Source organism: Ascaphus truei, chromosome 6, assembly GCF_040206685.1.
Source record: "Ascaphus truei isolate aAscTru1 chromosome 6, aAscTru1.hap1, whole genome shotgun sequence".
NCBI lineage: Eukaryota > Metazoa > Chordata > Amphibia > Anura > Ascaphidae > Ascaphus > Ascaphus truei.
This window is the reverse complement of record NC_134488.1, coordinates 22,537,699-22,551,550: the sequence shown is the minus strand read 5'-3', so window position 1 is coordinate 22,551,550 and position 13,852 is coordinate 22,537,699. Positions and strand designations below refer to the sequence as shown.

Below are 13,852 nucleotides of genomic sequence, written 5' to 3'. Positions count from 1 at the left end.
TTACCCACTGCTCATACACTATGCCAGAGACCTGGGGGAGTGTTACCCACTGCTCATACACTATGCCAGAGACCTGGGGGAGTGTTACCCACTGCTCATACACTATGCCAGAGACCTGGGGGAGTGTTACCCACTGCTCATACACTATGCCAGAGACCTGGGGGAGAGTTACCCACTGCTCATACACTGTGCCAGAGACCTGGGGGAGAGTTACCCACTGCTCATACACTATGCCAGAGACCTATAGTTACCCGCTGCTCATACACTATGCCAGAGACCTGGGGGAGTGTTACCCACTGCTCATACACTGTGCCAGAGACCTGGGGCAGTGTTACCCACTGCTCATACACTGTGCCAGAGACCTGGGGGAGTGTTACCCACTGCTCATACACTATGCCAGAGACCAATAGTTACCCACTGCTCATACACTATGCCAGAGACCTGGGGAAGTGTTACCCACTGCTCATACACTATGCCAGAGACCTATAGTTACCCACTGCTCATACACTGTGCTAGAGACCTGGGGGAGTGTTACCCACTGCTCATACACTATGCCAGAGACCTGGGGGAGTGTTACCCACTGCTCATACACTGTGCCAGAGACCTGGGGGAGAGTTACCCACTGCTCATACACTGTGCCAGAGACCTGGGGGAGTGTTACCCACTGCTCATACACTGTGCCAGAGACCTGGGGGAGTGATACCCACTGCTCATACACTATGCCAGAGACCTGGGGGAAAGTTACCCACTGCTCATACACTATGCCAGAGACCTGGGGGAGTGTTACCCACTGCTCATACACTATGCCAGAGACGTGGGGGAGCGTTACCCACTGCTCATACACTATGCCAGAGACCTGGGGGAGCGTTACCCACTGCTCATACACTATGCCAGAGACCTGGGGGAGTGTTACCCACTGCTCATACACTATGCCAGAGACCTGGGGGAGTGTTACCCACTGCTCATACACTATGCCAGAGACGTGGGGGAGCGTTACCCACTGCTCATACACTATGCCAGAGACCTGGGGGAGAGTTACCCACTGCTCATACACTATGCCAGAGACCTGGGGGAGTGTTACCCACTGCTCATACACTGTGCCAGAGACCTGGGGGAGAGTTACCCACTGCTCATACACTATGCCAGAGACCTGGGGGAGTGTTACCCACTGCTCATACACTATGCCAGAGACCTGGGGGAGTGTTACCCACTGCTCATACACTATGCCAGAGACCTGGGGGAGTGTTACCCACTGCTCATACACTATGCCAGAGACCTGGGGGAGTGTTACCCACTGCTCATACACTATGCCAGAGACCTGGGGGAGTGTTACCCACTGCTCATACACTATGCCAGAGACCTATAGTTACCCGCTGCTCATACACTATGCCAGAGACCTGGGGGAGTGTTACCCACTGCTCATACACTATGCCAGAGACCTGGGGGAGAGTTACCCACTGCTCATACACTGTGCTAGAGACCTGGGGGAGTGTTACCCACTGCTCATACACTATGCCAGAGACCTGGGGGAGTGTTACCCACTGCTCATACACTGTGCCAGAGACCTGGGGGAGAGTTACCCACTGCTCATACACTGTGCCAGAGACCTATAGTTACCCACTGCTCATACACTATGCCAGAGACCTGGGGGAGTGTTACCCACTGCTCATACACTGTGCCAGAGACCTGGGGGAGTGTTACCCACTGCTCATACACTATGCCACTGCTCATACACTATGCCAGAGACCTATAGTTACCCACTGCTCATACACTATGCCAGAGACCTAGGGGAGTGTTACCCACTGCTCATACACTATGCCAGAGACCTATAGTTACCCACTGCTCATACACTATGCCAGAGACCTGGGGGAGTGTTACCCACTGCTCATACACTGTGCCAGAGACCTGGGGGAGTGTTACCCACTGCTCATACACTGTGCCAGAGACCTGGGGGAGAGTTACCCACTGCTCATACACTATGCCAGAGACCTGGGGGAGTGTTACCCACTGCTCATACACTATGCCAGAGACCTGGGGGAGTGTTACCCACTGCTCATACACTATGCCAGAGACCTGGGGGAGTGTTACCCACTGCTCATACACTATGCCAGAGACCTGGGGGAGAGTTACCCACTGCTCATACACTGTGCCAGAGACCTGGGGGAGAGTTACCCACTGCTCATACACTATGCCAGAGACCTATAGTTACCCGCTGCTCATACACTATGCCAGAGACCTGGGGGAGTGTTACCCACTGCTCATACACTGTGCCAGAGACCTGGGGCAGTGTTACCCACTGCTCATACACTGTGCCAGAGACCTGGGGGAGTGTTACCCACTGCTCATACACTATGCCAGAGACCAATAGTTACCCACTGCTCATACACTATGCCAGAGACCTGGGGAAGTGTTACCCACTGCTCATACACTATGCCAGAGACCTATAGTTACCCACTGCTCATACACTGTGCTAGAGACCTGGGGGAGTGTTACCCACTGCTCATACACTATGCCAGAGACCTGGGGGAGTGTTACCCACTGCTCATACACTGTGCCAGAGACCTGGGGGAGAGTTACCCACTGCTCATACACTGTGCCAGAGACCTGGGGGAGTGTTACCCACTGCTCATACACTGTGCCAGAGACCTGGGGGAGTGATACCCACTGCTCATACACTATGCCAGAGACCTGGGGGAAAGTTACCCACTGCTCATACACTATGCCAGAGACCTGGGGGAGTGTTACCCACTGCTCATACACTATGCCAGAGACCTATAGTTACCCACTGCTCATACACTGTGCTAGAGACCTGGGGGAGTGTTACCCACTGCTCATACACTATGCCAGAGACCTATAGTTACCCACTGCTCATACACTGTGCTAGAGACCTGGGGGAGTGTTACCCACTGCTCATACACTATGCCAGAGACCTGGGGGAGAGTTACCCACTGCTCATACACTGTGCCAGAGACCTGGGGGAGTGTTACCCACTGCTCATACACTGTGCCAGAGACCTGGGGGAGTGTTACCCACTGCTCATACACTGTGCCAGAGACCTGGGGGAGAGTTACCCACTGCTCATACACTATGCCAGAGACCTGGGGGAGTGTTACCCACTGCTCATACACTGTACCAGAGACCTGGGGGAGTGTTACCCACTGCTCATACACTATGCCAGAGACCTGGGGGAGTGTTACCCACTGCTCATACACTGTGCCAGAGACCTGGGGGAGTGTTACCCACTGCTCATACACTATGCCAGAGACCTGGGGGAGTGTTACCCACTGCTCATACACTATGCCAGAGACCTGGGGGAGTGTTACCCACTGCTCATACACTATGCCAGAGACGTGGGGGAGCGTTACCCACTGCTCATACACTATGCCAGAGACCTGGGGGAGCGTTACCCACTGCTCATACACTATGCCAGAGACCTGGGGGAGTGTTACCCACTGCTCATACACTATGCCAGAGACCTGGGGGAGTGTTACCCACTGCTCATACACTATGCCAGAGACGTGGGGGAGCGTTACCCACTGCTCATACACTATGCCAGAGACCTGGGGGAGTGTTACCCACTGCTCATACACTGTGCCAGAGACCTGGGGGAGTGTTACCCACTGCTCATACACTATGCCAGAGACCTGGGGGAGTGTTACCCACTGCTCATACACTATGCCAGAGACCTGGGGGAGTGTTACCCACTGCTCATACACTATGCCAGAGACGTGGGGGAGCGTTACCCACTGCTCATACACTATGCCAGAGACCTGGGGGAGCGTTACCCACTGCTCATACACTATGCCAGAGACCTGGGGGAGTGTTACCCACTGCTCATACACTATGCCAGAGACCTGGGGGAGTGTTACCCACTGCTCATACACTATGCCAGAGACGTGGGGGAGCGTTACCCACTGCTCATACACTATGCCAGAGACCTGGGGGAGAGTTACCCACTGCTCATACACTATGCCAGAGACCTGGGGGAGTGTTACCCACTGCTCATACACTGTGCCAGAGACCTGGGGGAGAGTTACCCACTGCTCATACACTATGCCAGAGACCTGGGGGAGTGTTACCCACTGCTCATACACTATGCCAGAGACCTGGGGGAGTGTTACCCACTGCTCATACACTATGCCAGAGACCTGGGGGAGTGTTACCCACTGCTCATACACTATGCCAGAGACCTGGGGGAGTGTTACCCACTGCTCATACACTATGCCAGAGACCTGGGGGAGTGTTACCCACTGCTCATACACTATGCCAGAGACCTATAGTTACCCGCTGCTCATACACTATGCCAGAGACCTGGGGGAGTGTTACCCACTGCTCATACACTATGCCAGAGACCTGGGGGAGAGTTACCCACTGCTCATACACTGTGCTAGAGACCTGGGGGAGTGTTACCCACTGCTCATACACTATGCCAGAGACCTGGGGGAGTGTTACCCACTGCTCATACACTGTGCCAGAGACCTGGGGGAGAGTTACCCACTGCTCATACACTGTGCCAGAGACCTATAGTTACCCACTGCTCATACACTATGCCAGAGACCTGGGGGAGTGTTACCCACTGCTCATACACTGTGCCAGAGACCTGGGGGAGTGTTACCCACTGCTCATACACTATGCCACTGCTCATACACTATGCCAGAGACCTATAGTTACCCACTGCTCATACACTATGCCAGAGACCTAGGGGAGTGTTACCCACTGCTCATACACTATGCCAGAGACCTATAGTTACCCACTGCTCATACACTATGCCAGAGACCTGGGGGAGTGTTACCCACTGCTCATACACTGTGCCAGAGACCTGGGGGAGTGTTACCCACTGCTCATACACTGTGCCAGAGACCTGGGGGAGAGTTACTCACTGCTCATACACTATGCCAGAGACCTGGGGGAGTGTTACCCACTGCTCATACACTATGCCAGAGACCTGGGGGAGTGTTACCCACTGCTCATACACTGTGCCAGAGACCTGGGGGAGTGTTACCCACTGCTCATACACTATGCCAGAGACCTGGGGGAGTGTTACCCACTGCTCATACACTGTGCCAGAGACCTGGGGAAGTGTTACCCACTGCTCATACACTATGAAAGAGACCTGGGGGAGTGTTACCCACTGCTCATACACTGTGCCAGAGACCTGGGGAAGTGTTACCCACTGCTCATACACTGTGCCAGAGACCTGGGGGAGTTACCCACTGCTCATACACTGTGCCAGAGACCTGGGGGAGTTACCCACTGCTCATACACTGTGCCAGAGACCTGGGGGAGTTACCCACTGCTCATACACTATGCCAGAGACCTGGGGGAGAGTTACCCACTGCTCATACACTGTGCCAGAGACCTGGGGGAGAGTTACCCACTGCTCATACACTATACCAGAGACCTGGAGGAGAGTTACCCACTGCTCAAACACTATGCCAGAGACATTGGGGAGTGTTACCCACTGCTCATACACTGTGCCAGAGACCTGGGGGAGTGTTACCCACTGCTCATACACTATGCCAGAGACCTATAGTTACCCACTGCTCATACACTATGCCAGAGACCTGGGGGAGTGTTACCTACTGCTCATACACTATGCCAGAGACCTGGGGGAGTGTTACCCACTGCTCATACACTGTGCCAGAGACCTATAGTTACCCACTGCTCATACACTATGCCAGAGACCTGGGGGAGAGTTACCCACTGCTCATACACTATGCCAGAGACCTGGGGGAGTGTTACCCACTGCTCATACACTGTGCCAGAGACCTGGGGGAGAGTTACCCACTGCTCATTCACTGTGCCAGAGACCTGGGGGAGTGTTACCCACTGCTCATACACACTGCCAGAGACCTGGGGGAGAGTTACCCACTGCTCATACACTGTGCCAGAGACCTGGGGGAGAGTTACCCACTGCTCATACACTGTGCCAGAGACCTGGGGGAGAGTTACCCACTGCTCATACACTGTGCCAGAGACCTGGGGGAGAGTTACCCACTGCTCATACACTATGCCAGAGACCTGGGGGAGAGTTACCCACTGCTCATACACTATGCCAGAGAACTGGGGGAGAGTTACCCACTGCTCATACACTGTGCCAGAGACCTGGGGGAGAGTTACCCACTGCTCATACACTGTGCCAGAGACCTGGGGGAGTGTTACCCACTGCTCATACACTGTGCCAGAGACCTGGGGGAGAGTTACCCACTGCTCATACACTATGCCAGAGACCTGGGGGAGAGTTACCCACTGCTCATACACTATGCCAGAGACCTGGGGGAGAGTTACCCACTGCTCATACACTATGCCAGAGACCTGGGGGAGAGTTACCCACTGCTCATACACTATGCCAGAGACCTGGGGGAGAGTTACCCACTGCTCATACACTATGCCAGAGACCTGGGGGAGAGTTACCCACTGCTCATACACTATGCCAGAGACCTGGGGGAGAGTTACCCACTGCTCATACACTATGCCAGAGACCTGGGGGAGAGTTACCCACTGCTCATACACTATGCCAGAGACCTGGGGGAGTTACCCACTGCTCATACACTATGCCAGAGACCTGGGGGAGAGTTACCCACTGCTCATACACTGTGCCAGAGACCTGGGGGAGAGTTACCCACTGCTCATACACTATGCCAGAGACGTGGGGGAGATTTACCCACTGCTCATACACTATGCCAGAGACCTGGGGGAGAGTTACCCACTGCTCATACACTATGCCAGAGACCTGGGGGAGTGTTACCCACTGCTCATACACTATGCCAGAGACCTGGGGGAGTGTTACCCACTGCTCATATACTGTGCCAGAGACCTGAGGGAGTGTTACCCACTGCTCATATACTGTGCCAGAGACGTGGAGGAGAGTTACCCACTGCTCATACACTGTGCCAGAGACGTGGAGGAGAGTTACCCACTGCTCATACACTATGCCAGAGACATATAGTTACCCACTGCTCATACACTATGCCAGAGACCTGGGGGAGAGTTACCCACTGCTCATACACTATGCCAGAGACCTGGGGGACTGTTACCCACTGCTCATACACTATGCCAGAGACCTGGGGGAGAGTTACCCACTGCTCATACACTATGCCAGAGACGTGGAGGAGAGTTACCCACTGCTCATACACTATGCCAGAGACGTGGAGGAGAGTTACCCACTGCTCATACACTGTGCCAGAGACCTGGGGGAGTGTTACCCACTGCTCATACACTATGCCAGAGACGTGGGGGAGAGTTACCCACTGCTCATACACTATGCCAGAGACCTGGGGGAGAGTTACCCACTGCTCATACACTATGCCAGAGACCTGGGGGAGAGTTACCCACTGCTCATACACTGTGCCAGAGACCTGGGGGAGTGTTACCCACTGCTCATACACTATGCCAGAGACGTGGGGGAGAGTTACCCACTGCTCATACACTATGCCAGAGACCTGGGGGAGTGTTACCCACTGCTCATACACTATGCCACTGCTCATACACTATGCCAGAGACCTGGGGGAGAGTTACCCACTGCTCATACACTGTGCCAGATACAAAGTTACCCACTGCTCATACACTATGCCAGATACAAAGTTACCCACTGCTCATACACTATGCCAGAGACCTGGGGGAGAGTTACCCACTGCTCATACACTATGCCAGAGACCTGGGGGAGAGTTACCCACTGCTCATACACTATGCCAGAGACGTGGAGGAGAGTTACCCACTGCTCATACACTATGCCAGAGACGTGGAGGAGAGTTACCCACTGCTCATACACTGTGCCAGAGACCTGGGGGAGTGTTACCCACTGCTCATACACTATGCCAGAGACGTGGGGGAGAGTTACCCACTGCTCATACACTATGCCAGAGACCTGGGGGAGAGTTACCCACTGCTCATACACTATGCCAGAGACCTGGGGGAGAGTTACCCACTGCTCATACACTGTGCCAGAGACCTGGGGGAGTGTTACCCACTGCTCATACACTATGCCAGAGACGTGGGGGAGAGTTACCCACTGCTCATACACTATGCCAGAGACCTGGGGGAGAGTTACCCACTGCTCATACACTATGCCAGAGACCTGGGGGAGTGTTACCCACTGCTCATACACTATGCCAGAGACCTGGGGGAGAGTTACCCACTGCTCATACACTGTGCCAGATACAAAGTTACCCACTGCTCATACACTATGCCAGATACAAAGTTACCCACTGCTCATACACTATGCCAGAGACCTGGGGGAGAGTTACCCACTGCTCATACACTATGCCAGAGACCTGGGGGACTGTTACCCACTGCTCATACACTATGCCAGAGACCTGGGGGAGAGTTACCCACTGCTCATACACTATGCCAGAGACGTGGAGGAGAGTTACCCACTGCTCATACACTATGCCAGAGACGTGGAGGAGAGTTACCCACTGCTCATACACTGTGCCAGAGACCTGGGGGAGTGTTACCCACTGCTCATACACTGTGCCAGAGACCTGGGGGAGAGTTACCCACTGCTCATACACTGTGCCAGATACAAAGTTACCCACTGCTCAAGCTGGTCAAGAAAGTGACCTATAAAGCTATAAAAAGACAAGAGAAAGTGACCTACTGCTCATGTTATAGCAAAGATACAAAAAAACAGTAATCCAATGCTTAGACAGTATACCAGATAGCATTACCTACTACTTACTGTATACACTATACAGTATATCCCACAGATGAAGTAGAGACCCACACTGCTCACACATTACCTTTACATGCAGGATATGCACATTACTCACGGCGGCACTCTGTGTGAGACTCGCACACCCTTCCACAATTCCTCACCCTGGGAACATGCTGCCTCCTGCCATCCACATCATGTTTGACCCAGTTCAGAACGGCTCTGTACACCTCCTCCTCCGATGGGACGTTCAGACTGTCACTGGAGATCAGATCCAGCACCTGCAGGGGGCAAACCGCGGCATGAGAGGTCTGAAGGAAAGAGTAAGGAGAGGGCAAGACAGCGGGATGGCAGGGAGAACAGAGAGACCGCTACAGTTAAAAAGAGAGACGTGGGTTAAAGGAAATCTTTTGGCTCCAAGATACACTGTACACAAAGAGGAAAAGTGAATGCTTGCTGGATGAAAGAAAGAAAGAGCTGCAGAAAAGTGATGGGGATAGCAAGAAAATAAAGAGCGAGAGCGGCAAGGGATGACATCACGGCTTCCTATTGGCACGCGTGATGCAGGACATTTAAACGCCGCCATTATGTTACGCACCCCCTACAGAGGTAAGTATCTCTGGAAGCAGGGGGGTCCCAGGAGCTGAAAACGAATGCAGTTCAGCTCTGGAGACCCCCTGCTTCAATCCTGTAATGAAAAAAATAAATCATGCAGTGCTACATGTTCTGCTGCTTTAACCCAGAGATCCCACATCACAACACTTCCGCTATGGATTCTGGGTAATGGTGTGCAAATTAGTACTCATAGTGCATGACTTTTCGTACATCAAACTTTTTTTGGTCATATTAATACAGAGAAAACCACTTTTGCTAAATGCACATTTACTAAACAAATGCAACGGCATTTTCGAATCAACTTTTTGGCTCTATTTTCCCTGCAGGACTTATCTTTCTGCGTAACAGACCCCAGAACAATGGACCCCATCCCAATCTTCTCTTGTACCCCTATTGCCATTCCGATGTCAGTTCTCCCCCGAGATCCCTACCGCCTGCTTTCATATGCATGACTTTAAGATAAGATTTAGAGACAGACGTGCAGCTGGTAGGTGACTCATAGATCTAAAGAAAAAACACAAAGAAATGTGGGTGATAAAACAAAAACCCTCCACTCTTTAGGAATGAATCTGTTACGTCCTTCACAACTGGGAACTCCTGCAGCTGGGGATGTGGGAACTTCCAATGTGAGATTTCTGTGGGTTACAACTGACCTTATAGCACTCTACCAGTTCAGGGATGCCTTGTGGAAAAGCTATAAGGTAACTGGCATTACCAAGGATCTCAATCACTACAGATGCCTGCGGAACATGTGCACAAGGCAAACAAGGCATGCAAAAGCACAATATTACTCAAGACAATCTCCTCCAGAATACATCAAACCCAGCTAACTTCTGGAAGGTTATCAACAATATATTCCAGCCTTCTAGCCATCAACAACCAAGTAATATCACTAAGGGGGATATTAATCTGACAAACCCCACTGACATTGCAAATGCATTCAATGATTTTGTGGGGTGTGCTACTAACTTATTAGCGAAACGCAACCCAAACCACAAACATAAATCTCATCCTGGGAGTACCTATAGCCCCATCTTCTCCCAACACTGCTCACAATATTCAATTTGTGACTCCCACTTAACATTCAGGTTGCACATTGATACCCTGACATCCAAAACCTATGCTAGGTGTACTTTACAGGAACAAATCCTCCCTAAACCTGCTGGTCAGAAAGCATATCGCACAGCAGATGCTAATGCCAATTATCGACTATAGAGACATAGTATATGGCTCGGCACCTCAAACCCACCTTAGCAAACTTGACATCCTCTACAATTCAATATGCCGGTTTGTTCTCCAGTGCAACTACAGCACACATCACTGCGAAATGCTCAAAGAACTAGATTGGTCATCACTCGAGTCTAGGCGCAAAGTTCACCTTTCCTGTCTTGCCTTCAAATACTTTCTGGGCAAGCTACCCAGCTACCTGAACAAGCTCCTCACCCCTACCACACGCAGCACTTATCATCTGAGATCAGACTCCAAAAGACTGTTCATGGTCCCAAGGTTCAGCAAAGTATCCGGCCGCTCCTCCTTCTCTTACCGTGCACCCCAAATCTGGAACAATCTGCCGGAGACTCACACATCCACCACCAGTCTAAGTTTTTTCAAAACTAAGGGTGTTTCACACTTTAATCTGGTCTGTAACTGTTTCATACACCCATAATACAAATAATCTTTAACTGTGCATGCAATGTCTTGTATATAATGTATAACCCTATTCACTTATGTAACTGTACTATTCAACCCTATTCACTTATGTAACCATGTATTATTTGTCTTAACTCTATGCCCAGGACACACGTGAAAACGAGAGGTAACTCTCAATCTATTACTTCTCGGTAAAACATTTTATAAATAAAAAATAAATAAAAAAAATACATGTCCAGTATTACCTCATTTTTTACTGGACAGTGTCCAAATGCAGGACAGCCCGGTTCAATACTGGACACCTGGAACCCTATTCAGCACATGTGGCTCAATCGAAGACTGAGCCACCTGTGCTGAAGCAGGGTTATGCTGAAAACCTGACCTGTTGGTGGCCCTTGAGAACTGGTGTTGGCCAGCCCTTGACTATTTTTCCTTATCAGACTGCACCTTGATAACAAGCATCATGGTGCATTTGTAAAACATGTTGGGGGAATTCATTGATATAAAAGTAGTGTGGGGTCCATGGTTTTTGAAGGAGACCCCCGGCAGCATTAATCCTTCTGGCCCACGACAGTCACGTGACGGCGAGCAGCCGCGGGAACCAAAACCGCTAAGGTTTGGTACATCTGTACCTGTACAAGCGCAAACCTCCCCAGCAGCAGACTGTGTTCGACTTTAACTCGTACTGTTCGTCTCTCGCCCCCTGAGCATATCCGGTCTCGTATTAATCTCTCGCCCCCTGAGCATATCCGGTCTCGTATTAGTCTCTCGCCCCCTGAGCATATCCGGTCTCGTATTAGTCTCTCGCCCCCTGAGCATATCCGGTCCCATATTAATCTCTCGCCCCCTGAGCATATCCGGTCTCGTATTAGTCTCTCGCCCCCTGAGCATATCCGGTCTCGTATTAGTCTCTCGCCCCCTGAGCATATCCGGTCTCGTATTAGTCTCTCGCCCCCTGAGCATATCCGGTCTCGTATTAGTCTCTCGCCCCCTGAGCATATCCGGTCTCGTATTAGTCTCTCGCCCCCTGAGCATATCCGGTCCCGTATTAGTCTCTCGCCCCCTGAGCATATCCGGTCTCGTATTAGTCTCTCGCCCCCTGAGCATATCCGGTCCCGTATTAGTCTCTCGCCCCCTGAGCATATCCGGTCTCGTATTAGTCTCTCGCCCCGAGCTTATTCGGTCTCGTATTAGTCTCTCGCCCCCTGAGCATATCCGGTCTCGTATTAGTCTCTCGCCCCCTGAGCATATCCGGTCCCGTATTAATCTCTCGCCCCCTGAGCATATCCGGTCTCGTATTAGTCTCTCGCCCCCTGAGCATATCCGGTCTCGTATTTGCATTTATTGTCAATGTGAAAAAATGATTATTTTCTTAGGTCTTTAAGCTTTTGAGGTTGCAATAGAAGCGTTTAACAAACACAAAGGACACTGTATGAGGCAAAGACACTGGACATACAGATAAGGCCCTATATAGTGTGCTCGGAGTCTGAAAAGGAGAGAGTACCCTGCTGAATGTGCAGTACAGAGGAGAAAGACTGGACCAAACGATGATAATGATTGCGTTAAAATACTTGAAGGATTACTATTAAAATGGAATAGTACCGATAAATGTAGTGAGTAAGGTGAACTGAAAATAATAGTGCTGATGACCCATAGGGGGTCTCTATATGGCAGGTTGCCAAATGTAGTCCAAAATAGGACTATAACGTCAGCACAATGAATATCCAGAAAAACAGACACCTATGCCTGATGTATCGTGGCTATAGGTGCTGTTCAATAGAAGCGTTTATCCTGCACCGGGCACTGGGGAGAGCACCATTTTACCCTCCCAGACAGTTTGAAAAGAGCACTTCTTGCCCTTTCCAAAGCCATTATTAAAATCTGATGCATCATCGCTCAGGTGAAAAAAATGTTGGAAATATTAAGTAAAAAGACGTACAAAAATAACGGCGATCAGCGCAGACCAGTTGTTTTTATAGCTTGAGGCGGAGTCTCACTCTCATTAGTGAAGAGGCTGGCGAGGGATTACTCACAGAGAACCTACAGCTGTGAAGATCTCTTCTGCTGTCCCATTAAACAGCCTATAATCTCCTGTCTGCCAAATGTAACAAGGACGTACCAAAAACCAAAGCGTTTGCCCCCTCTAATGGAGAAGTGTCAGCTGTATTCCTCTGCTAATAACAGTAACTAAAAATACCACTTGTGAGCACATTCAAATGTCTGCACCCCTGCTTTTGCCATTATCTCCCAGCATACAATGCTTCCACTGCAGCCAGGGATTCTGGGAAATGGCATGCCAATGTGCACACCGTGTCACCTTTTGCTTCAAATCCATTTTAACATGGAAAACCCCTATAAGCGTATGCCTGCCGCATTACACATCTTTTCAACACAACTTGGTTTAAAGAATTGTCTGCTAATCACAAAACAAGTGGGCTGCGGTAGCACGTGTGTATGAAAGTGGGTGGTCAGTGGTACAGCTAGTGCTACTCCAAGCAAAACAGGACCGGCAGCCAGGTTTACCTGCTTCAGCGGCAGCAGCATGAACTCCTCAGTCTTGGACACCTCCACGAAGTGCTGCAAGACGTACTTGTGTGCCGACTTGAGAAGGTCGCTGCAGGAGTGCGTGTCTGCGAAGCTGCGGATCCCCAGGCTGTTGGAGGGGTCCAGCTGGCTCAGGAGGAACTTGCAGCAGGCGTCTCTCACCCCGTTCAGCTGCAGAAGGCTGGCGGCTGGGAGAAGAGTCTGGAATGGAAATAATGCTGGAGGTCAGGCTGTGACCTTGGAATTGGTTTACTCAAAACAGTGGGTGGTGCACTCAAAAAATGGTCAATTTACAATATGCAGGAGGTGTAAATTCCTACTAGGCCCCCCCCCAACAGTTAGATTGTAAGCTCTTCGGGGCTCCTAATGTCACTTTTAATGTCTCCCATT

At 51.1% G+C, this 13,852-nt stretch overlaps 1 protein-coding gene across 7 annotated transcripts in view; it reads right to left on the bottom strand.

Moving 5' to 3' along the window:
- Nucleotides 1-13,852, bottom strand: part of KLHL17 (kelch like family member 17) — a 113,145-nt gene that overhangs the window by 46,639 nt on the left and 52,654 nt on the right. For all 7 annotated transcript variants that reach the window (XM_075603614.1, XM_075603608.1, XM_075603611.1 and 4 more), the window contains 2 exons: nucleotides 13,442-13,663; nucleotides 8,818-8,934 (listed from right to left, as the gene is read on the bottom strand). In XM_075603614.1, coding sequence (XP_075459729.1) covers nucleotides 8,818-8,934; nucleotides 13,442-13,663 — 339 coding nt within the window. The remainder of the gene's footprint in view (nucleotides 1-8,817; nucleotides 8,935-13,441; nucleotides 13,664-13,852) is intronic.